The sequence below is a fragment of the Spodoptera frugiperda genome, chromosome 27 (genome assembly GCF_023101765.2).
Source record: "Spodoptera frugiperda isolate SF20-4 chromosome 27, AGI-APGP_CSIRO_Sfru_2.0, whole genome shotgun sequence".
Lineage (NCBI taxonomy): Eukaryota > Metazoa > Arthropoda > Insecta > Lepidoptera > Noctuidae > Spodoptera > Spodoptera frugiperda.
In genome coordinates, this window is record NC_064238.1 from 6,256,434 (window position 1) to 6,283,510 (window position 27,077).

The 27,077-nt window shown below is 34.7% G+C and overlaps 1 protein-coding gene across 20 annotated transcripts in view; it reads right to left on the bottom strand.

The window, feature by feature from the left end:
• The window catches only part of LOC118263928 (teneurin-a), a 330,884-nt gene that overhangs the window by 139,656 nt on the left and 164,151 nt on the right, over positions 1 to 27,077 (bottom strand). For all 20 annotated transcript variants that reach the window (XM_050705299.1, XM_050705300.1, XM_050705283.1 and 17 more), the window contains exon 7: positions 23,444 to 23,543. In XM_050705299.1, coding sequence (XP_050561256.1) covers positions 23,444 to 23,543 — 100 coding nt within the window. The remainder of the gene's footprint in view (positions 1 to 23,443; positions 23,544 to 27,077) is intronic.

Sequence of the window (27,077 nt, forward strand, 5' to 3'; positions counted from 1 at the left end):
TCCCACGTAAATTGTCTAATCTAGTCTCAACACTTCCAGTTAGGTAGCAAAATAATAAGTGAGCAATATAACGTTCAATAATAGATTCAACCATTCAATTTTATTATTATTAACATCTTTAATCGACAAATAAAAACAACAGTAGTCTGATAAAGTCTTTATGTATGAAACCGTAAAGTTCTTATACAGTAATAAGTAAATAGTAGTTTACTCCCTATGTGTCGCAATCATTGGTTCCCTTAGGCAAACAGTTTTATTATTATGACTCAATTTATTGCGTTAATAATATTATCCAGAATTGAATCGATATAGATTATTATCGACGTTTTATAAGGCAATCAACTTTAAGCCGTTTTAACAGCCTCGTACTGAAATTCTATTGATTTTATTTTGCCATAAACGGCTACCTCATCGCCTTTAGTGGGTGCTGTAGGTGTGACGGAGTCTATAAAATCTAAAAGACAGTATATGTACCATGATGTTACAGTTCTGCTATACCTCGTAAGGGTAAGCTTATGTGTAGTTACATTACGCCCACTTTTCCCCATTTCTGTTATTAGCCTAATAGGGGAAGAGCATATTTCTAAACGCTGGGCCAATCTCATATTTGTTCATAATAGTAGAAAGTTTAAGGAAACTTGAATAAAATAATCTTTTCTCTTTTATCAATCCAAAACTGCGAGAAAATGTATTCATAATCATCATTCATCGTACGCCCAATGTATCTGAGCTACTTTTTATACTTTAGCATTCAGTATTCATTCATTGGTCCTACATACCTAAATACGAACGGCGTTCGTATGAGGACCAGTATTTTTGGTCCTCGGGTTCGTTCATTCGGATATGCAGTACCAAAAATGCAGGTGTGCGTTACTATAGGGGCAGTGAATGAGGGGCGTTATCGACATGCAGTCGAAATGTGAAGGACCCTCGTCGGTTGCAGAGCACTGATACGATACACCCATTACACACACAAGAATTAATTAAACTTGTTGCAAACATGCAATTACCAGCACCGTTAAAATGATTTGCATATTTTTAAATATCGATTTCGAATCGATGAAACCACTCGGCTCTCGATTCTTTATAAATAAAAGGTAGGCGAGTACCTAAATTTATTTACACTTTGCTCTAAGTACTCTTTTACGATCGAGCCTTTTTGGAAACGTTTGTGAAAAGGTAGCCTTGTAAGCATTTTCTAATGGATTCTTAAAATGAACTAAAACAAAATGCTTTACATAAAAGTATTTACATTCTTGCGAATATCGAGTACACATGCTGACAGTTCTGACATACGAGCGTGAATTTTTAGAAGCATTGGTTGTGCAAAAAGTTCACAGTGTAAAAATGAAAAATGGTGACCAAATGAACCGTCGGAGTTCCATCGTAGCATAAACAGGATTGGAAGGGCGCAATTTGGTCGGTATTCAGAATCGCGGCGCTGTAAAAGCGCGCCATATCTAATTATCGTCGGGTTACTGCGGAGCTACCATGAGTTCGCAAATATTTTCACTCGAGAAACAAATCCTGCTTATTAGCCACCTATAGAGGAATACTATGCAAATACTCCAATTATCATTCTCAGTTAAAATTGTTTAATTTTTGTGCAACTTAACAAATCTGTTTTTAACCCAATTAATCAGGCTAAGAGATTTCAATTGTTTGCTGTATCCTTTATATTTCAATATAAAGTATAATAATTATCTCGGTATTTAAACGAATGAGCTAGATTAAAAATTAATACCTACTACAAGTCCTATTTTTTAATTAAACATTTTAGGAGCGAGTAAAATTATGTACACCGCTAACAACGGGCTTTCACCCTAGGTATAAATTTACATTTAACAAGGGCACTTTTTAAAGTAAATCTACAACCCGACTCAAAAATTCTTTTCACGTCTGACATTGATAGTAAAAAGAAACCCCTTTTCAAAATGTAATTGACAACGAAGAAGACATGATAGCTTATTTACAATTCTACATTTCGATTCTTATTGTAATATCCCGCGTTCTATTCAAAGATCCAAATATAGGTATTTTATAAGGCTTCAAATGACGGGTGCGGAATGAAATAAGATACCTATGTTCAATTTAACCCATGCAAATGACGCTGCGTCGGACCTTTTTCGGATTTCATGTCAACCCTTAAGGTGATTTTAATTACCCCGACCTTAGGCGAAAATGGGACAAGATTATTATATTTCAACCCATGCGTGAACGTGGGACTACCCACAAGGGCTGTGAGAATGAACTTTTTATACTTGTTTCCGGTAGTTTTTACTGTTATACGGGATTTCTTGTTCCACGAATTTCTGGTGTTATTAAGTATGTTACAACTGCGTGGAACATTTTCCTTATTAATAATCAGATTTCTTTTACAATACAATTTATACTAAAATGGAAAATCGGTACCGAAAATCTTTATGTATTTCGTACATATTTTTTTGGTATATAAGTACGTTTATGTTGTTCCTTTAATTTCAGTTGGTACAATTATTTTATTGACTAACGCCAATGCCCACTTTATATTCATACGGTATGCAAAATATCTTCGCTTCGAGTCACATTCGTGAACCATAGTTGGGCACATACCAGTGGTGTAGTAACTGAGTTACTGGCGACGTTTTTAGTGCTTTTTGCACAGCATGCAGCCGTTTCATAGTTAATCAGGCTAATATTGGGTGTCCAGGCTTGCAACCCTCCCCTGGTGACCATTGAGGGTCCCATACCATAATAGAATTAAAAAGAGAGTGCTCCATCCATTCCAAGAAGGTTCACCTTTGAATGTACTTTTATGATTGCATATTGAACTGAATGGAATTTAACGAGACATATTATGTCATAACGTATCGAATCTGTCGTGAATTTTGACTGTAATGAGGGGTATTGATGATTGTCAGCAATGTATTGTCTGGCCGCATACAATACATTTTGTAAAATATCCGCGAAAACCTGATACGGAGTCGGATTTTGTTAATCAGTAATTTTGTGTTCATTATGATTTTAATTTGTTTTCGTTTCTTCAGAAATCTACGTGAAGTAGTCAAGTATTCATGGATTAAGAATGCATTTCATATTAAAGAAACAACATAAACGGAATAATGATATCAATATATTTTTACAAAACCTGTACCAGCTGAGTATAGTCAAAGTTCGATTGGGTGAATGTACAGAACTATTTATTATTATTCATACGAAATTAGATTTAGAAATAGACTCAACTAACGAAAAAAATCTGCGTCCATGACCGTGTGACATTCTGGTAAACAATTGCAAAGAGTAGGACTTGTCCCTAAGGAATTTATGTGAGAATTTTGGCGGGATGTCCACCACTGGGCGGCCACTAGTAAACATAATTATGTTACGTAAAACACATTAATTTTGAGTCAGGCTAACATAATTATAATGCCTCGTTGATTTTAAGTGCTTGAGAGTAAGTATGTTTTTTAATCCGCAAAAAATATTTTTTGGGGACACTTTTATTGTAAATTAAAATTAGATTTTTAGAATCGGTGGTTCGCTTCTTAGTTTACGAGGTTATAATTAAAACATTACTGATAAAGTATGATGCCAGTATGAAAGAAAGATAAAATTCATATATCACACTTGACGTAGACTAAGTGTCTACAGTTGGCACAATTCGTCATAATAGTTACCCCTACATTGTATTTTCATAAATAATCAGTTACTAGAAAAACCCAACGGAAGTTATGCAAATTGACGTATGTGACAAGGCAATGAGCGGCGACGGTCTGTCTCAACACGAAGTGTCAGTCAGCTGGCAACCTCATGAATTACTAAGGACCAATAGACATTTATTAATATAGCTCTATTTATATCTTAGGGGGAAATGTCGAAGTCCAAAACACGATAACTCGGCCTGCATTCGTGTCGCTTTAAATTATTCAGATTCAATTATTTCCCGTGTAAAATACTTTAACTGCGGAGCGTTTCAATCAATCACTCTTCACCAATTTAGTGTGAGCGTCATTTGGCAAATTCGATTGCGTCTCTCATTGATAGCGCTAGTGAGAGAATAAAACAGTGCGACGGGTGCCATTGACGGTTGTGACGGAACGCGCACGCCCATCCGCTAGCTCCACGATTAATTAATATCCTAAACTATATTTAAATAGGTGGACGCAGGGTGCATGCACTCTCGACTAAATTAAATCCAGCATTATTCAAGACCACTGAATATAACGCCAAGAGCCCTCGGTGTGACGTGCATCACTTTTCTTCACCCACGCAAGGGTTGAAACCGTCTTGTATTGTCACTTAAGATTAAATAAAACGTCACCACAATTAACTATGATTGCTTTGGTTTATAATCAAATTGTAATTTGGAAAGTAACATTTACGTTAAATGATCATCTACTGCTGAAATTACATTTCTAAGAAAAACGTCCTCTACTTTGTTTATTAAATATCTTTCCAAAATTCCAATCATAAAAATCATTAGGTAATACTCAGAATTACAGAGTTACTTTTTATTTACTAAATACATACAATATGACATAATTGCTGTAGGCATGATATGTAAATGAAAAAAAAAACATCAAAAACTAATGAGGAACGAGATGAGAGCAATGGCGGTTTTGATTGACATCCAATTAAAAGGCAGCCACCCTAAAATATTTGACTACATGCGTCCCAAAATAAAGCCAAACTAAAATCAATTTCGTCCGCTTGATATTCGAGCATGGACAGAGCCGCAGGCGCTTTTCGATATCATTATGTTCAGGTTGTACAGAGCTATGTACATATAGAGGAGTATATATGTCGGTGCGCACGTTTAAGCCCGCGAAATTCACACGGTTGGCTTGTCGCCACGCGCGAACGCCTCCCACCCGATCTCATTACCAACCCCTCGACAGCGATGCTATTGATCACCGTCAATATGACGAATATTATAAACATAACATATGCTGCACTTTAATTGAAGATATTCAGACTCACACCTCGTCATTCATCATTAATTAAGACCTTACAACTTCTAAAGTACTTTTTATATAAAATACCTTTCGGATAATAAGGCGATTAACTAAACTTTTATTTAGAAAACGTTAACGAGAGAACATGGACTTTTAATTTAGAAACTATGCAAATATGCCCAAGGAGAGCCAACGAGAGGCCAAAAGAAAATTGTTTTCAAGAACAAATTGATTTCATTATTACAAGTTGGTTCGATTACTCGAAATTAAAATTAGAAAATAATTTAAAACATTCTTCTAGTTTAAAAGCTTTAGGATAAGTTGTAATTATGAAAGGTCAATATCGTTTTTGTTAGCTCCCAGCTAATTACTTTCTTTCTATTATCTGACTACGGCGAGCTTTTAAAAGAAATGAGATCATTGATTGATTAATTTGACTTTCTAATGTATCTATCAACTGGTTCAATTTGTCGTTTTCTTATGTTTCAAGGCATCAAATATAAAATGTAGGTATTGTCTAAATTTAAATTTCAAAGATGTAACTAAAAGATATATGTATTAGGTACTCTATAAAGTCTGCTCTTGCGAAGTGGCGAAACCGAATTTGATTTTCGTATTCATATTTCTTTTCATAAAAATCCTTTTAAATTCGTTTTGTAATAATATGCACTTAGCATATTTTCGAACTCAAGATATTCTAAAGAAATAAAATACTTTTATAATAATGCCTTGTCGAATATGTACGACAGTAAACACCATTACTATATCCCATAAAAATAATTGTATGTATTTGAAACATAATGACGAGTGTTATTATAATTATTTATTATTCTTTTTTTAAAGGGGGAATATATTATCTAGTGACTTCTCTCGCCTAAGGTGAGGCGAGAGGGAGTATCAGACAGACTGACTGAAAACCCATCCCGTGCTACTCCTGCTTTTCGAGCCGGAGCTCCGATAACCCGTTAGACTGACCATAGCTCATTTTCCCTAATATGATGATCTAGGATGTAGGTCTATTTATAGAGGCATATATTATCCAAACTGGAATATAAGAATAACAAATAGGTTTGTACCAGAGTACCTATGAATAAGTATTTACTTATCCTACAAATTAATTTAGACTACAAAGCCAAAAAGAAATGAAAATCTAGAAAGAATATACTTAAACAAAGTGAATGCGACGAGACGTCTTGCGATCGACTCCCAGCCTTACATACGTACTAATAAATTCTGTGAAGCCAAAGAGTGCAGATTGATATTTATTATGTATGAAAGATCTAATAAAAATACATATTTCATTAGAGAAAATAGTCGCCTACTTTCTATTTGCTAGCAATTTATTTATATCGAGATAAGTTCATTTAGTACACTAGAAATAAAAGAAAACAAAAGTTTTCTGTGGAACATTTGAGTTTTTGTTGAGCAAGAGTAAGTTTAGTGTTTAAAAAACTAATATGGATATGGATAATGTAAATGTGATCTGGCATTTAACAAGTAGTTGCGACATTTATATAATTACCTTGGTAAATAACTCAATGGATTTAACCGTAAAGGAAATACTTGTTGGTCTCATAAAACAAATGAGTTCGACTGAGGTGACAGATTATTTTAAATGATTTTATATGTATTAGTAGGTGTTGTTTAGATCTAACAAAGTGTAAAATGTAATTTGTGACTGAATAATTATTTTTACGTTTATGTAGAGGGGTGGATTTAATGTCAAATAGGATTTGATATATACATCACAGCTATCTACCTATATTAATAAACAAGCCACATTTCCTTTTAAAAGTATTTGTATTTAAGAATAGAAACTAATATTTTAGATAGTAGTACAACTGTAGACTTTGTAAAGTGGTATCCAAGAGAAAGTGCCTCTCTCTTAAGCCTTGCGCTCTCACGTCGCGACGTATTGCTCGTAAAACCTCAGCAGGAGCTACATACAGTCTAATCGATTCAACATCGAAATATTCAAGGAAAATGTAGCTCTTAAGAATGTTTTGCTATTTGACCTTCTAAAAATAGACACGTATATTTTTCACTAGCTTTTGCCCGCGACTTCGTTCGCGTGGAATAGTGACTTCCGGCAAATTTTTGGTTTTAACCACATAGTTCCCAATCTCGCGGAATCTCTTCAAAAATGAGACGTAGAAGATATTCCAGGGAACTCTTCAAAAATCAACATAATGAGCTCTGCGTTTGAATTTAATAGATGTATACTCACTTAGGGCATTGAAAAAATTGTTTAAAAACGGACTTAAACTAAAGAAATATTATAATCTTTCCGAACTTAAGATGAAAACTAACTTAAAACTAAAGAAAGCTACGAATTACGAATTTATAACATTTAAAAAAGAAATTATATTACAACCTATCCTCTATGCTATAATAACCAAGCTTAAACTAAATAATTTAAAAGAAACGACTTAAATCTAATCTATCTAATTAATTAATAAATTAGACTTACAATTTTATTAAAAAACTAACTACAGTAACTACTAATAATCGATATCAAACTAAACCTACGTTAAATAATTTAACCAGAAAACCAGAAAAACCCAACAAATAAACTTATTAATTGACAAATACAACGAAACCAATTTATTTAGAATATACGAAACAGCAGGACCACTACAGACAAATAATCATACGACTGATAATACACTTTTTCTACGATAGTACCGAAGCGCTCGGCCGATACCCAACCAAATGAATGTAACGAAACCATAGCGCGATCTATTTCTATTTTTATTTTTTGATTTTTGAAATAAAACTATCCTATGTCCTTTCTAAGGTTCTAAACTATATCTGTACCAAATTTCAACCAAATCCGTCAAATAGTGGCGGAGATTAATGGTATAAGCATAGAATAGTGTTCGACGTGATTCTTTAATTTGACATAACTTTTTTATTTATGAACCGATTGACATGAAACAAACATTAAATGTAAATTGAAGCATACCACAATATATTCGTGAAAACCGCATCCAACTCGGATCAGCCGTTTCTGAGATTAGCGCGCATAGACACACAGACAAACAGATAAACAGACAAACAGACAAACAGACAAAAAAAAGTTAATTACATTTTTGGGTTCGACATCGACATAACAATAACCCCTGCTATTTTTTTTATTTTTATTTTCAATGTACAGACAGCACTTTTCTACGATTCTATTATATGTATAGATAGTGTAGGAGTTGCTACCTACACTAAAATCATCTTGGCATTGCCAATTAAAACTGACTATAAATAATCTTGTGTTAACCACCTACCAAGTAACTGTCTAGTCGATGACTTTATAAAGGTCTTTGAAGACTCTGATTTTAATAATATTTTAATGGCACATATTTTACAATCTGTGTAATTAGAAGTAAACATTATTGCATGTAACATAACAAGATATTTTGATAGCGAAACTAGAGATATTAATGACGTAGTAACTCGACAGACATAACGTTTAATGTCAAAACATAACTGAAACTCGTTACCATCACGCGTACTAACCGCAATAATGTGTAGCAGCGACACTAAACTACAAATTGGGTCCGTCATAAAGTACCTGTCACACTAATAAATAAACAAGGAGAGAGTTTAGCTTCGGACGTAGGCAATTGGCGAATTGGTTCAATAGTCGCTCGAACTGGGTCGGAAGCAATTTAAAGTTTTTACCGAATAAATACGGCGAGTCAAAAATTCACCCATGCTTACAACTCTACAAGACGGTACAGATTGAAATAAACTAGGCCAGAATTATTAGAACGAAATATAAATTAGGAGCAGTGTTCAAGAATGAACAATAAACCTAATTAAGTTGGCTTCAAGTCAAGAAGTGTGTTGTAGGAAGGGGGGAGCTTTATCTAATTATGTGGAGGACTGGTTGTCCCATGCAATTGGTTTGCGTTATCCTTTTTATCGTCCACGTGCGGGGTCCCTACGAAAGGTTTCTCTCAGTTTTATGACGTTAACTTCTTGCCCAAATTGGAAATCGGACTCGCGTGATTGCTTATGTGTGTTGGACAAACACTTTCAGGTGTTCGGGAATGGTACAGTCATTCTGTACTGGGATGATACGTGATCTATAAACTCTGTCCGCCATTTAATTGTTTTTGTTACAAGACCTTTCGGAGGTTACTTCAAATATTATCAAAACGTTCGACAACCTAAAACATTAACTTTTAATACGAGCATTTGTTTATATTTTTAAAACGAAGGTAATAGTAATACTAATAACCTTTTATTATCTTTTTTATTAACATAAAATAATAGTTGTATGCATAACTGCGTCTTTAAGTTCGTAATCTGTTTCATAGTAACATAAAATGAAAGATAAATATGTGCTTATATCAGAATGTTGAGCATTCAACAATTTTGTTGAGAATAAAATTAGGTTTTGTTAGTTGAAGACAATAAGAACGGATTAGAAGCTGTTTAATCAAACTACATAGCCGTTTGTAACTAAAATTGAATATTGTTGGGGCGCTGGCATGTCTAAATGTTACGTAATTCTGTAGTGAATGAAATAAAGCTGTAGCACTGTCGACGTGGTACTTCAAGTAAACAAATTGGATCAGTTCGCTCGGTTTATCTAAAGTTTTTCTAATACTTCTCAAACTTAACGTCAATTTCATTTTTATTACGCTGTATCATGTTGGAATTATTCATATCACTCTTATATTCTTTGAAGTGGTTGTCAGAAGTATTTTATTTTCTTAGTTTAGGAATATCAAACTAAGCTTAAGTTGAATAATATTTTTTACTAAGATTCAAATACAAAACTTAATTTAGGCCTTACCTGTTACTACTACACTACAAAAGATAAAGTAGATGTAGTAGTTGTGTAAATTATTCTAAGAAATAAAATTCACGCACATTATTATATTCTACAGCGAATTTCAGGTAGTAATATCACCTGGCAACCTTTTAAAACATCTGTTAATGTAAAGTCAGTCAGATTTTTTGATACACTTTTTTGTAAAGGCAATAAAATAAAAGAGAGAGCGTTGTTAAAACGCCCTTTGAAGTCAGGGAATTTCCAACGGGCACCTAACAAAATTGTTCTTTTAGCCTTCATAAATGTGCGCGTACTTTCGACCCGAGCTTTTTATATAGGACCAAAGTGAGTCATACCGTGACAAAGAGCCTGCAAGTTGAATTTCCAACAACACACTGCGAGCTATATATAACCTCGGTTTTAAATTTTATTTTAAAGCCCTCTAGGTATGTCAGATATGTACTCATTTGAAAATTAAGTTGTTGAGGTTTTTTGTTTCAAACAGTAAAATGTTTGACTTTCATAACCATTTCAGAAATTGTTCGCAGAAACTTGGAAAAAAGTCTTTGAAGCGTTGTAGTTTTGCGTTGTTTATTTGCAAAAAAAGGATTGAAATTGTATGAAGTATTTTTCTTATTTTACTAAATTTTTTCTATTGTTTTTAAGCATACCTTAACTAAAGTAGCAATTAAATTAAAACAGACTAGTTTTTTACAACCGATTTTTATCCAAAAACATTAAATGAAATATAAAATAAACTACCCTTTTCAAACGTTATCCGATTCAAATTAATGAACAAGAAGACCAATTAAAATATTGCAAGCAAATTATGTTTCAGATTTCTTGCGCTTCATTCAAAGGGGTAAAAACGATTTGTCAAAAAACTGATTACGGTGAAATCTGTCGGAGTGACGAGTCATCAGGCGACTGTCGGAGGACAACCCTTCATAGCACCTTCTTGCCACCCAACAATGGACTTGTTAACTTTAATCTATAATTAGAAATTTATATTATTGTTTTCCAGCGGCTATCATTTTCTGTTGGTATTACAATCGATGTATGTTGTCGTTTTGTTAACGTAAATATAAAAATGATTAATAATGGTGAAAAAGTAAACTCGAAAACGACATCAAACCAGTAGTATAAGCGGACAAAAAAGCCTGGTCATAATGAATCTGTTAAATTAAGGAAAATACTACTTATTCGGTTTTTCTTTAATTATAAGTATTCGATAGACTTGACGATGGAAAATCGTTTTAACAAGAGAAAATGGTTATTTAAAATTCACACTGTATATAAGTTTTGCAACAAAATAGACGATTTAGAAACAAACTCCAATTTTAAACAAACTTACATAAAATATTGGTATTACAATTTGTATAGACAGAAAAGACGAATCTTTGGTTGGTTTAGGATAGTATAACTTTAAAGTATTTGTTGATTGTTGTTGATTCGAGTAGTATTTTCCAAAGTTGTGTATTCTAAGCCATTAATTTTAAAGTATTTTGTTTACTTTGGCATTTTGTACTTTAAGACGAGTTTTACTTTATATACCTTTAAGGTCGGGTAACTTTTGTTAATTGACTGCCTTGATAGTACCTACTGAGTTTGCTGAAGTCGAATTTAAAGTAATAAATAGCTACATGGGGTTATTAAGAGCTGAAAACTTATAACTAACTACTTCTTCCCACTTATTCTAACCCTCATTTATTTTTGTTGGAAGTTTTTTTGTGGAATAGGGGACAAACAAGCAGACGGTCCACTTGATGGTAAGCGATCAGCGCCGCCCATGGACACCCGCAACACCAGAGTACATAGTACGTTCTTTTTTTCATGGTATGAAGTGCTAAAATTAACATTTTGATGTCATAAAAGAATTTATAATCACATTAGAGGTACAAACATAAAGGACCTTATTTACTTTCTGTACTTAATCTACACTTTATATTATTTAAGTAAGTCACCTACGTCGTTGGGTTTATAGGTTCTTCAAAGTGACAGGGGTGTGCCATTTTCCGGGAAAACACGTTAGATTTTTTTATGAGCATGGTTTACCTCAAGATTTTTTGCGTCATGAAGCTAATGATTAACTGGGAAGATATTATGTCGGAAAAACATATTGGTGTATCTTTATGCTCGAGGAAACTTGTTTTCTTTTATGAGGCTTGCCGCTACATCGTTCCTGAAGTAATATATTTTTAATAATAATGTAATTTTATATAGTACAATATTAAATGTACGCCACGCATAAGAATCTATTTTCGTATTACATTTATGCTGCTAACCGCTTTTAGAAATATCTTTATAGGCTTCGAGTGAGTAACAGCAATAATATAGTGCTATTAAATTTTAACAGCATTTTATTAAGTGCTTTTCTATTAATTGAATCGCTTTACACGTGAATATACCTAAATATAGGAACAAATGAGTATCATGAAAAAAGTGTAAGTAAATAAAATGTACACGGTTCGCTTTAGTATCATTTGAGCGATGCTTTTACCAAATTTTCAAGCAACGTAATCCCGCAACATAAAGATTATGTATAAACCTAATTACCCTATCTCATAATTGCCTTGTTTTGACGTCTACCCTTTGAGAGGCCGTCGCTTATTTCCCGAGTCCTCTAAAGATATTAATAACCATCTAAGTCGCGGGCTGTCTTCCTCCCCGCATCTCGGTCGTGTAGCGTCGCGTCTCCCACCCCTCTAGGTCGTGTTTTTCGCTAATACCCTTTCGGAGATGATAAGATGATGGCTTTACAAGCAAGCAGTAATTACGGCCGTCCAATTACCGCTCGTCGACGCCTGCCGGGGAGGAAGCCGTTCATTGTTCAACATTTTTGTTTTCACAACTAATATTTTTGTCGTCCCTTTGTTACTATAAAATTGAATAATTGCAAATCTTCGCCTTTAAATTTCTTTCCTTAGGTTCCGATGAAAGATAAAAGAAAAACAGTTATCTCGTCACAGTATTCTCGATGACTCTATCTTCTGACAAAGACAATGTTTTAATTTTTTCCTTAAAAATGTCAAGGAGGAGGAAAAAAGACAAAAATAAAATGATAACCTAAAACAAAGAATGCTTAATATCTTGAAAGTAGAAAAAGCTAGCATCATCTGTCGTGTATAATTAAAGATACGAATAAGTTAACTAAGAACAAAACGAAATGCACAAAACTTAACAAACGCATAAAACATGACAACAATTTTGTTCTACAGCACACATAAAGAATGCGACACGTCTTAATTAAAGCAACACCAGCAATGAACACCGCAATCTACTTGAAATAAATTAACATCCTATCTACCGTAATCTGCATCTAAAAGAACATGTTACAGCGTCAAATTAGCAATGTTTCTCTAATCTTTACAGCTCTAGAATCAAAGTGGAGTGCGTTAAAAGGAAACTATAATTAGAGTCGACAAGTTGCCGGAGTCGGCTGAAAGTGCAGGCGGCAGCGGAAGCGGACCTTAGGGCTGCCAGGTAACATCTGGCATTTGATATTGTTATTGTTTGTATTAAAGACAATGTAATGGGATATTTAATTAGTAATTCCAAGGTAAAGAAATCCTTCTTAGATAAAATTGGTCTGCGAAAAGTTCAATTGATTTTTAAATTTTAAATCAGGAGCGATAAAGGTGGTTAAAAAGAAGGTCCGTGGCATTTGTAAAGTAAATGTTTGTAAAAGTAATGAACGTTAGGTGCAAGCCGATAGTGTCGAATTCCAGGAGAGTCCGGCATTTCCCGGTCGTGTGGTGTGCGGCGCACTGGGCGGCCCTTCATTGACGCACCGTTCCCTGTAATTTCAGCGAACGTTGTGCACCCGCCGTTTGCCAACTAATTTGTCATCCGAATATCAAATTACGCATGAAATGGCGCGTAACAGTAGACTTGCCGCTCGGATATCGGGGGTTTAAAATAAAATTTAATTCGCAGTCTGGTTGCAATAACGCAGGTAATTGCAGCCACTGTTCGCTGACAACTAATTGGCAAGTAAATTTAGTGGAATCGTATAATTGAAAACAAAACTGTTGGCAAAATGTACCGACCATTAGTACCTATTATTGCTCTCGCCCCGAAATATTTCAACAATTGTTAGCAACATTTACTTTAAGTTCTATGAATAAGAATATATATCATTTTCATGAAAATTTAATATCGTCTGCTAACTGCTAAGTGTTCTTTATATTAACATAAAAATATAAAAAATAATGTAATTTAAAAAACTAAAAAACCCGACTGCGTTTCTTCATTATATGAAAATGAAAAAACCCTAAAACAAGAAAGTCATCGTAAAATTAAAGCAGTCGGGACCCATTCTAAATATGAAGACTTAGTGAGGGCACATACGGCTTGCTAATGGGTCCCGACTGCTTTAATTTTACGATGACTTTCTTGTTTTAGGGTTTTTTCATTTTCATATAATGAAGAAACGCAGTCGGGTTTTTTAGTTTTTTAAATTACATTATTTTATTTTACTTTCTTTTAGTTTTATTATTTTTATGTTTTGATAATTATAGGTATCTAGTGTCATTCTCACAGTAAATACGAATCAAACGAGCCATATCAAGCTGAAATCCATCGAGTCGTTTAGGCTAGAGAGTGAACAATATTTGAATTTGGCGCCAATAATCCGTCATTTTGTTTTTTTTATTATTTTGATATATCCAGTGTCAATCTCACAGTAAATACGAATCTAACGACCCCTATCAAGCTGACATACATCGAATCGTTCCGGCTAGAGAGTGAGCAATATTCAAATTTGGCGCCAAAAATCCGCCATTTTGTTTTTTTACTATTTTGATATATCCAGTGTCACTCTCACAGTAAATACGAATCCAACGACACCTCTCAAGCCAAAATCCGTCAAGCCGTTTAGGCTGTAGAGCGTGCCAAACAATTATACATACATACATACATACATACATACATACATACTCTCGAAAAACATAACCCTCCTTCTGGCGCAGTCGGGTAAAAAGACTCAAATATTTTTATAAGTTCTCTTTTGAAATATTTTCAACAATTTTTCTTTTCTGTTTAAGTATTATATTAAAACAGCAGTTTTATCGTGTTACTTCGTTTGATGGAGAACAATGTTTAGTTAGTTTCTCAAGTCGTTTGTGGAACCAAATTGTAAGTATTTTATTCCGTAATTTTCCGGTAACATTGTTGTAATAGCGATACGCCTTCATATTTTGACATGCAATGTGAATCCATTACGCTCCGTGTCTATCGAGGAGGGGGATCACTTTCCGTACAGATTTTATGGTGTGCTAAGTGGGAGCCATTTTGGCCAGACTCCGCGTGGTCAAGGGGTGTTGCTATGAGATGCGGCATGCGCTTCCAAAATAGGGGAATATCTATACCGACGATTTTATTACTTCAGTTTCATTAACGAATGAGTAACGATATTATATGAGAGTATATTTTTATTACTTTCTGTTCAGAACCTTTGTTGTCAAAAATATGTTTGTTCACTTCATTGAATTGTCAGTAATGACACTTAATCAATATCATATCTTTCCACGTTACCTATAACATAGCCTTATTTAATCATACAAGTACCTAAAGAATTAGAAAGCGTGCACACACCGCGGGGTTCACGACAAGCGTGGCGGGTCGCGTTGCCATAGCAACCTCACTTAGGGCTATGGGTTTTTCCAACAATGAAACAGCATAAGACGTAACGACATCTAATTAATAACGTCTATCATATCTCTATTGCTCGGCTTATGTGTTCGGAGGGAGAGGGATTAACGTAAGAGGATTCAATGAGGACGCATGATTTGTTCCGGAGGTATCTCGGTAATGAGCGATTTTTGCTATAACTCTCACATAATTATTTTCAACGGCACGGCTTAAAATGTTTCATATTTTTGCCAGCCTTTCCATGTAAGAGTTTGTGATTAAGGTTTTAATTGTGCGATGGGAATTAAAATTATCAGAGTTAAATTTTAAGTATGTATTTTTTATTATTATATTACGAACTAAGTTGTATATTGTAAACTTCTACAGTTCTACTACTTACTTCTTCTAATCAACAGGTTTCGGAGCCACTTCAGATTTTAATCATTTTAAACATGAGGCTTTAGTGATTTATTTGATATACCTACGCTAAAATACATAGGACAAAAGCCTGTTAATGAAATCACGAGCGAGTTAGTTCAATTATAAATCTGTTGTCCATATCAATATTCAGTGTACATAATATCATGAGGTTTTATTCAAAGCTGCCAGTCACGTAGATACCTATGTATTATTAATACAAAAGGTCGATAATTAGTGGCAGAGCGGAACATCAGTCTGCATCAACGCTTGACATGTTTCATGTTAATTGGATAGCGCAGGACAATAGCGGGACTACCGATGCACACACTGGAGAAGGGGTGCCGTGCAATTATTATGACATATTGTTCCCGATTCCCACCATTCCACCATTTTAACTGGACTTTATTAGTACCTGTTTGTGTCACAATCACAATATAATTATACATACATCTACGTAGTATAGATATTGTAGAACTGTCTACAAAAATAGGTGTTGGTGTATTAACACGGCTTCATCCACGTGTCAGTCCATCATGTTAAATTGAATCAAACTCAACGTTATTATCTCAAAAATGTACCGGAAAATGCTAACTACTATCGGATACACGTTACCACGATCGTAACTGCTTTGGCTAAATTAAAGTTTTAAATGGTGCTCTGTAATGAATTTATTGCCCGTTAAAAGATTCAATTTGATAACTCTATACAGTACTCACGCATATCCACCCTCTAAAAGCGGAGGCCTGCGATAAAAGCAATTAAAACTTTAACATCAACTCCCGCGCTCTTTTCGATTTCGCCACGTAAATGTACTCGATGTAGCCGTCCACTACTGCGCCGAACAATAATGAATCGATAAACGAGTTATGAAAGTAATAAATACGTTTTAGTAACTTTGATGCGAAAAAATCCGTCCAACTCATATTTATAAAGATTTGCAAAACAATTCGAGTTGTTATTTACAAAGTTTTCCATTTCGAAACAAATTTGTTTTTAGCTTTTATGACAGATAATTTGTCAAGGGTAGCTTTGCGCAAGTCAAAGATAATTTATCTGTCTCAACCGCTTTATTTATTACAACGCGTTCGCATCTTCGTTGAGCCCTTAAAGTTAGTGGTTAATGGAGCTTCTTTGAAGCTAGTACGTCAGTCACTACACGTGGAGGTGCTGTGGGGGAGGGTGCGGGGTCAGTGGGAGGTCGGAGGGGGGAGCGACACGTCTGCATGTGGTCAGCCGTCAGGCGCGCCCAACTTGTCTTATTTTTTGCTTCCCCGAAGTAAGTGACGGGTTGATGTGAAACGAATGAACAGTTCCGATGTGTCTTGTAAATACACTTCACTTGTTCCCCTCACCAGGAAAACGTAACGTACAACACTTAACCGATAGAGGTCCCGTACTGGTACAATATGAACTTTCAACTATGTGCAATATAAGTTCACAAAAATACAACAAATTCCTTAAAAACATATTTACTTATTGCAAGTTTTTTGCTTAACTTCTGTTGTAAACTTAATGCCTGTGCTACAAGGTTTATATTACACTGATTTTGTTAGAAACTTGTTTATACACAACCCTTCTAAGTTTGATCCGAACCTTGAAACCGTATGACAATGACTACACCTCGGTCATGATAATGACAGGACCCAAGTAACAGGTGGGTCTAACTATTGCAAATTTCAAGTTTTAGTCTATTTTCGGTATGCGAGCGATCCTTTGGACGGTGTCCCTTAAATATTTGAAAAAGGTTGCCTCATTTCTTTTTATTTTAAATTAATATAGCTTTTTATGTGTCTACTGTTTTTTGTGTCGGATAATGTACTGAATTTTCTATATTTTAGTTTTTTTTGGTATTGAGCTACCACAATTTTCTGGGTAATAAAGTGAAAAGTACCTAAATTTTAGACATTAAGTGACCACAAACATCAACGTCATGATGAGAACTTTCTAAAAAGGTAATACTAAACCAGCAACCCTAACAGCAGGGTTGTCTAAAACGTAATCATTTTAATAATAAAATAATGAGTAAATTAAATTAGAACAAGAGTAGGAATCCATTTGATCGAGGTTGTTCTGAAGAGGGAACAATGATGATTGATGATAGGATATGATTCGTTTCCACTTAACACATTGTAAAAGGGGTTATTTTATTACCCTCGCCTCTTGTTCCCGTGAGGTCAGTGACTAATGAACGAGATGACTCAACACTTTTAAACTAGTTGTTTTATTAGGATCATATCATTGATAAGCTTTTTTACTTTATTGTTTCTTAAAAACCCATTAAGTATTTTACGGTTACAATCGTAATTATCAATTAATTAAGCAATTTAACAATACACTCCATGTGTTTTGATGTTCAGTAATAAAAAGTATTACTTATTACGTTTATGACTCAAAGGAAATAAAAATTCATTTAACTATATGTACATATACTTAGGTGTAGGTAGGTATACACATTTAGGGTGCTTTTCCGTCAGAGATGAGCTATGCTACGTCGCTTTGGATGCGTTTGGCTTCCTCCAATCATATTCATTGATACACATAGCTTAGCACTGGTGGAATCGGACTCAGCTAAGCTATGTTTTTTAAATTGAAAGATAGGTGCTATGGATGTACTGTGCTGTGATGTGGACATGCTATGGATGGTTCTCCTATTATCGGTACATCGCGTACTCGAGCTGTGCATCTTCCTCGCACAGCTACTTTACGGTGGCGCATCTTCATAGCACATCTTACTCTCACAGCTACATAGCTTAGTATCGGTGGGAACGGTAACGTAGTTTTATAGCGTAGCTATTACATCTTTGTGGCATAGCTACATAGTACATCTCTGTTGAAAAAGCACCCTTATTCGTGCGTAATAAAGGTTTTAGAAGACCGCTACAAAAGCAATATTTTATTTTATTGAAAAGAGATAATATATATTTATATATTTATTTATGTACAGACAGACAGGCAAAAGACGTAAACAAGTATAAAGAAAGTTCTAAGTTCAAAGGATTGCTTATTTTTGAATATTATATTTGGTTAGCAATACTGTCACTGTGACAGACGACAGAATTATGTGATGTATAAACAGATACAAACATGCCGGCCTTTTGAAAATATGTTAGGAATTGATAGGTTGTTGACATAATTCGGGTATTATCATTAGGAAGGAGAGTAATTGGGCCTCCGTTAATCTCACTTTGTTTCACGTCGGTTTGGTGTGAGGCCGGTAACACCACGGCCTAGGGAATCGATCCGACTGGTAAGCAATTGCCGCTGCTCATGACAACCCGAAACACTAGAGGCGTTACATGTGAGTTGCCGGCCTTTTAGGAGTTAGGAATTTAAGGGTTGTTGGGGAATCGGGGATTGGGAACATTGGGAAGGGGGATAATTGAAACTGTCAAATTGGAGATTAAAATTTCATGTTCAAAAGTCAATGTAATAGAAGAACAGAACACTAGGTTCCATTTGAACACCCAGTCAATAAAACTTTAAAGTAAAAAAACAAAACAAAAATGTTTCACCATTTTTCATTCCCCGACTCCCTTCCTCGCTAGACACCCATTCTACTGACTCATAATTTTCATTGAACTAATTTGTAATATAAACACGTACGAATTCTGCATTTAAGGGCATATCATAACACTCTTCCATTAAGGGGTGGTTTCAAGAGCTACCCTTTGAAGTAAACCATGTGATGTGGTTACATTGCATTATTTAGTTCAAAATATCAAAGAACTTTTCCAAGTAATAACTCTAATTCTTAACTAAGGAATTATGTAGAGAAACCTGTACATAAAATATGTAATACATGAGCCATGTTTGGAATGAAAATTTTGAAAGTTGGAATGCCAAATGTCAAAAAAAAAAATAGTTGATATACAATATGTTAAATATACATATGTATGTAATACACACAGTATATTATTATTAAATGTAGGTATTTTTTTGTCACATTGATGTAGCGGGATGTTAGCAAACAATATGGTTAAAAAATTTCAGGTCATAGAGTCAATAAGTTGTTAGACTCGAATTGATTTGCATTACATGTCTAAGTTTTTTAAGTAAGTAAATATTAAACTTAATTGTAAGGCTTCTTCTTCATTTCATAACATCGACTAAAACTTCAACCCAACAACAAGTGTCACTTGAGTCTTAAATATTGTTTAGAATGAATTAACAATCTCATAAAAATGCCGGCTGTCACAAAACCAGACACTTCAAAGAAGGTAAATTAATAATTTAGGTTTTAATTTAAAAGCTAATGTGTTAGGAAATAGCTGACTTGTGCCGTGAATAAGCAAAATTGTGCGCACACAGGATCGTTCCCCTATCACATATTAATGATAGGGTCGTCGCATGTTACACTGCCGAAAAATAAGGCAACCTATCAATTATTCCTTCATTTATTTTGAGCCCCGTCATTTTTGTGTGTATGCTAATTAAATATTAACAAACATAGAAACCGTTTTAACGCGAGTTTCTCATTAATGTATTCCATTGATTGGGAAAAAATAGGATACTATTAATATTTCACTATCATAGCTCGAGTATTTTAATACGTTTCTAACGTTCTTAGTCAACTGTCAAGCAATAACGAATAAAGCGTACACAAAAATGAACTAAACATTTTCCAGATAAAAACAAAACATCAATTTATTTTAATAAAAACTTAATACGTTTCAAAACATAAAGTGCAATGGCATGACAGGACCATTCGTGATATTAAAAATAGGCAGCAAAAAGCATATAAAAGTACCGCTGTCATTAAAAATGGTAATTTTAAGAGATAAAATTTCGTTTCAGAATTTCGTTTACGGTTTAACAAAAAAGCGGAGTGGTTTTGGCGGTAAATAGATTCACTAAAGCATTTTCCGTGTCTCGGTGGCACATTGCGGCACTGCTGCTCCTATCCTACTGCATACATCTGACGTGTCGGTTGACCAGCAAAACTGCTACGGATCTGCTACGAATGCTCTACGAGTGCTACGAATGCTACGAAAGTAATGCGAAATTTTATGTTTCTCTCATAGGATTCCGAATTACCCGTATCTGTTCCACAAAACCATTCAAATGGAGGTAAAATTTTCTGGTATAAATTTATGAGGTGTCATCGGGTGGAAAACAGCTTTGTGAATAGACTCTTCAAGCGGCACATACTGTGAAGATATAGTAATAAAGTGACGCGAAAAAAACTCACAATAAGGTTTTATGATAAACCACCCACAACGACTCCACAATTTTAATATTTCCAAGATTATATTAGATGACGCCGAAAATATCAACGTATCATATACATGTATGGTAAGAGTTTGTGCTTAGAGTAATTTTGACGAAATTCAATTTTGTACTTTATTTGACCCTACTGATTTTATTGGAACAAGATCACTAAAGAAAACAGCTTTCTGTTTCTAAAAAGCAGGTAGGGTAAAGTGGCTAAAAAGCGACGTAACAATTTTACCTTTCTCGTAAACAGACCGTCGGTTCAGCGCCTAAGCTATTTCGCCAAACTCATTTCAATTCAATATCGAAAGTTTCCGGCTTATTCCTAGACTTTTTCATCTTATCACATAGTGCTGAACCCAATCGATGGCGATATGCTGTACCGGAGACAAACTTTGTATATTTCACGTTTGAGAACTTACCATACACAATATTATATCGAGAGTTTTATTTGCTCGTCGGTAATCATGCGTGAAATACCGAAATATTTTAATAATATATGTTTCGTGGAACTTTCTTATCTACACAGTAAACATAACAAGCGAACGTACTTTTAGACTTCTTAGAGACAGCTGTATTATCATTACGCAGAAGCAAAATAATAACAACGCATTTCTTGAAAAATATATTTTTAAAATAACATGAAAAATAAAAATAAAACATATACACAAAGTCCTTGTGTGCAGACTCAGTACTTATGTTATATGTACGTATAAGTATATGGTAAAGTAGCGTTTAAGTACGTGATAAAGAAATCTAAGGGTTCGACAAATGGAGCTCATCCACAGGTTGTGCAAAGGTAAGCAGGTCAGGGCATGACATCAGAAACCTCCAGGGAGCAAACTTAACGAACGAAATTCTGCGAGTCGAAGCACGTATATCGTGGCTAATGTATTCGGATACCGCCAGCAGCGGTGTGTGCTACACGTCCAGAACGTTCCTAGGTGCGGCAGACGTTAATTACATAAAATTGTGACGTCGCGGGGGAGGATCGGGCTCCGCTTGCATAGATCAACTTATAATGTATGCAGTTTCACAATTTCCTGCTGTTTAGCCAACAATTTAGCTTTGATTTAGTGTTTCAGAATAACATTTTACATTATATTCTTACAATACCTTAGCTTACATTTTTTGTTGTTACTTTTGGATTCATTCTAAATGTTTAAAAGCAAAGGTTATATTTCTATCAGTAAATACAAAGTAAGTTTTACATTGTAAATAAACTTAGAAGCTACAAACAGAAAACAACAAAACATTAATCACTCAAGCGAACTAAAAAGTTTAGTGTAGTTTCAAAAAGTAAAAGGAGTGACATAAAACCATTGTTCTTATGGGTCACGTAAAAACTGGAGTTGAATGCAGCGGGGTCGTTGACCCGCTGACACTTTTCCCTTGTCCTTTTCCATTCCTTGTAAGTCGTTAGAGACCAACTGAAATATTTGCTCTGTTGATGATGTCTTGTTAGAATTGGAAGAACTTTTTATCAAAGACAACTTCAATTAAAAATTTTGCAGACAAACCGATGTAAACGTTAAAGACCAGCTGAAGTTAACCTAAGCAAATCACGTAATTTAAATATTGTAAGAAGCTCAAGAAATACCTACCGCGATTAAGTTAGCCACTAATTTCCCTAGCTCGGCGCTAAATAAAACGAAGTAAACAGAACTACGATTAAAAATGTAAATTAGAGTACATTCTCGATTCTAAAGTTTAAAGTATTTTCTCGCGGATAAGTTTAAATTAATGTGGACCGTCACAAGCACTTTTACTGGCGCGGCGTCCGGCGACCAGCGGTTCCATCAATTTTTTATTAGCTTCGAGATTCTCTTTTTAAAGAATTTACAGGGAACAGCGATTATATTTAATTAGAGAGCACACTATTGCTCGCATTGAATTCGACATGTTGAATTTGGTTGCGGTGCGGCGCCGGCGACGTCTCTCCTTCATTCAATACACGGTAGGAATTCCGAGTATTTTCGATCCTTTTGATGAGAGCTAAGATTAATTTTGGAGGGCTGTTCAAAGGAAAATTTTAGAAAATAAGTGCATTAATAAAAGGTTTTTAGGATAGGGCACTCTATGGCAAAAAATGCTTTTATTAAATTTGTGGGCTTTTATGTGCATGTTCGGTGACTTTATTACGTAAAAGCTTTTGTTGAAGTATTGAGATTTTATGGACTGTTTTAACCTTGTAATAAGTGCCTAAGTGAATCAATTTGAACGCAGAAGACTGTATGGGGCTGTTTACTGTGTGTTACAGGGTATCGAATGGCGGCAGCGTCGTAATTTAATGTTGCTCGGAAGAGTATCATACAATCTGTTTTTACTTAGATATATGGACAATATTGGGAGATAGGGTTCTATTAACTCAATTTAGAGTCAACGGAAATGGCAACGTAAGTGCCGAATTAGGGGAAATTTATTTACAATTAGGATGTAGGCATTGATGAAGTGTGTGTTAAAAGTGTACCTGTGATGACTGGAGCTCGAGTGACCCGTGGTGGAGCTGGATATCGGCGACCTGGCTGGATAGTTGCCGCCACTAGCGCCGCCTTCCGACATCACGAATTCTGAAACAATTTAGAAAAAAATAATTAAATAGGAGGTTCTATTTGTATTATAAAACTTACATTTACTTTTAATATTTTTTGTAATGATAGGATAGATATGGGATATGTATAACCTTCTACTTATAAGTTAATCTTATTTATCTAATACAGAATATAATTTGTATATGCGTATCATTTTAAATAACAGATGTATGTTGATTGCTACAAGAATGATGACATGTTCTTTAATTATCTTAAAAGTTATATGAACAGTTGTTTGTTCGTTTCCATTGCTATAGCAACAACAATGGAATGGAATCCAATGACAAATACATCGGCTTACTACTTTCCTATAATCACATTAAGCATATTGATTTTCAAAATTTAAGGAGGAAACAAGGTCTAAAAAAGGTGTCATTTTATTTTTTTTAATTATTGGGATGTGTTTATTTTGCTTATCAGACGATGTTTATTATTGGCACTCAATTAAAATTTTTCCATGCTGTATGGCCAGTGTGAAACTGTTCGCACATATCGTAAAATTTCTCGAATAATGGAAAATATTTTACCCCAGAAGATAAAGCGCCTCGCACATTTTTAAATCGTTGTTTTATTTATGAAAATGGTCTTGCCCAGTAATATGAAAGTTGCCTTCCAATTTTTTCATCCATGCGAGGGCTTCATGTATGATTACGGTTTAACATTTTATCAATATTATTATGTCAGAATGGAAAAATAATCCTTTTGTGATTGTAGTAGAGTTTCAGTAGCGTGTAATCAAAGGGAAAATATTTATGAACCATGATGAATTAATCGAAAATATTGTTACTTTGATTTATTATTTGGAAAGCTATTATGAATACAGTTTGTACTTATTGTTTAAATAACGATGAAACTATCCATGCGGTTATCTGAACACTGCTGACTGACCATTATGTTACCCGGGTTTTTTGCGCGACAGCGGCGAGAGTGGGAAGTGTAAGACGCAGGACGCGGACTCCGCTCTCAACTATCAATCCTTCTGTCACGATATCGACAGCGCATTTGTTTGCTCTCACCATTTTTGTCTCAGTGTTTCCTCGTTCCTCGGCGCTATATTTGTGCTGCGGGCGTGCGGCCGGCGCCGGCGATCAATCTGCCCACGACTCTGAGCATGACGGATGGTAGATCGAAGACCGAGCTCGCCGCTTCTACGCCTCGACAAGATACCATACATTTTATTGGGAACCGTTTTTGCCAGCGGTCCTGATTATACTCCATGTTGTCGCACCGATCTAATGAATTATTTACTTTGTTATCCTAGTTCCTGACTGATGTTTATGTGAGTAGCCTATTTTTTTGCGCGAAGAAATTTATCAATGATTTGTGGAGAGAGGATTCCGTTTTATATTTTATCTGTGAAAAAGCTTTGTAGCCTTTTAGATAATGCCTGCGGACTTTGTGTATTGATTTTTATTCGTGAAAAGAAAGTTTTATCTTACGAAGTAAATGGAATGACTGCCATTTTTAACTATGAATAGAGAGACTTTGTGAAACGAGATAACGTTTTTGTCACTTGGATACCGACAGGAATATTGTTAAATGTTTAGGTATAAGGAAAATGGGGCGTGTAGGTATAACAAAGATATAAAATCAATTTTAGTTTGTGAGGCAATTTGTCAAGGCTGTTTAGGGGTAGTTATAATTTTTTGATAAATGCTGCGCCTGAGAGAAGCTGACGTGATGGCTGATACGGCGGGCGCTGCCTCGCCGTCGCAATACTGTAAATTATAACTTCCCGCGTTCCGTTCTGTTTATCATCTTGCAAATGTATTACGCAGGTCTTCCGTTTGTGTTATATGTAAATACGTATCTTGAGCGGAAGAAATGAAAACAAATCTGGCGGATCCCGGTTATTCATTACATAAGATGCGATGTTTCATTATTAATTTATGCCGTACCCTCAGACGGGGAAGACCGACCCTCTTTGAAGTATACTGTAATATTCTTAGGATTAGTCCTGTTGTATTTTTTCATGATGGGAATATAATTTTCCGTCACATTAGGGTTATCGAGATGAGAAATGGAAAAAATCATAAATTCTTAAAATATATTTTTGCTTTCTCGAGTGTTACATGTTAGTTAGAGTTTAAGTACCAATAACGAAATCACTTAGAATTAAATTTGTTCTGATAATTAATTAAATAAACCACATCATTTTAAGAGTTAAAATGCATCTCTGACATACATTTAGATTCATATTCAAATAATCAGTTAAATGTTTAGAACGCATTCGTTCTAAACAGTTAACTGATTATTTTTCAAACATAATTACTATTTGATACTGGAGATATTGTTCATCTAATAAATGTAAATAAACGGAATAAATAATAAACAAAAGCAATAAACGACAACAACACAACAGCCTTAGTTTATATCTTAAAGAAAATTCGTAATCGGCGGCAAATGAAAATTGATCGCCACTAACTAAGATAAGTTTGGAAAGTTATGATGGAAGTGCTTCCGGGCGACGCGACGGTGATCGCGACGAGCAAAAATGTTCCTTCCACACTGATTCAGCTCCACACTAAGTAATTATTGTTCAAACAAGAAACCTAACGAGTGAACTCATTAATCACGAGCCATTAATGTCATTGCTTTGTTACCTAATGGACATTATCCGTAATAAAAGTGGGTGTGTAAAATTACACTTCGACACACATTTACTTTTGTCTGCCCTGATTTGTATCGGAGAAATAAATCGACGGCGACGCTCACAATCGATGACACAAATTGTTTCAATGAACGCGTCGCTAATAAGTTTAGAAATAAAAAAAGAAAAAAAAATATTCTCGTGTATATATATAATGTATGCAGACTATGTTTACCGAAAATGTGTTTTCGTTACGAAAATGTTATTCATTACTTAGTTATGTTTATATATGTTATGTCGGTAAAATTTTATTTTATTAAAAAGGTCACTTATACTGAATGGCTATTTTGGAACATAAACGGCGATAGCAAAACTTACAAAATGGTTTTCGGCAGTGTCTTGTGCCGCAACCTTTATGAATACCATATGAGGAGACCGCTATTTTTACATACAAAAATCGGCACGGAATCAAAGTCCACATGTCCGTTGCGGCCTACCTTAATTTTCCTACATGCTCGCGGCCTGAATACCAAAGACATGGAAGGGCATCAGCTCTCGGCCACTACGGGATTTCCATACAAATGATGTAAAAACCTGCATCCAACTAATATCGTAACTTTGTGTATAATGTTATTCGTGATGATGTTAAAATATTAAATTTAATTTGTAAGAAACGTTTGTGGAAACGCTTTACGGTAACGTTGTTGAGAAGCCGACAATGCCGGTGTAATTTTGCTTATTTCGGCTTAAATTACTTGATCTTGTTTACGGCCTTTGAAGATTGTACCGAGTTTTGGCAAAGTTTGTGTCTAATTTATTGTTTAGCGTCACTTGCTTGTATTTATTTAAAGCAAGTTAATTGTTCATTTTTGAATGCTTATTACTCTAATTAAAATCTAATGATCAGTAACTTTGCGAAAACA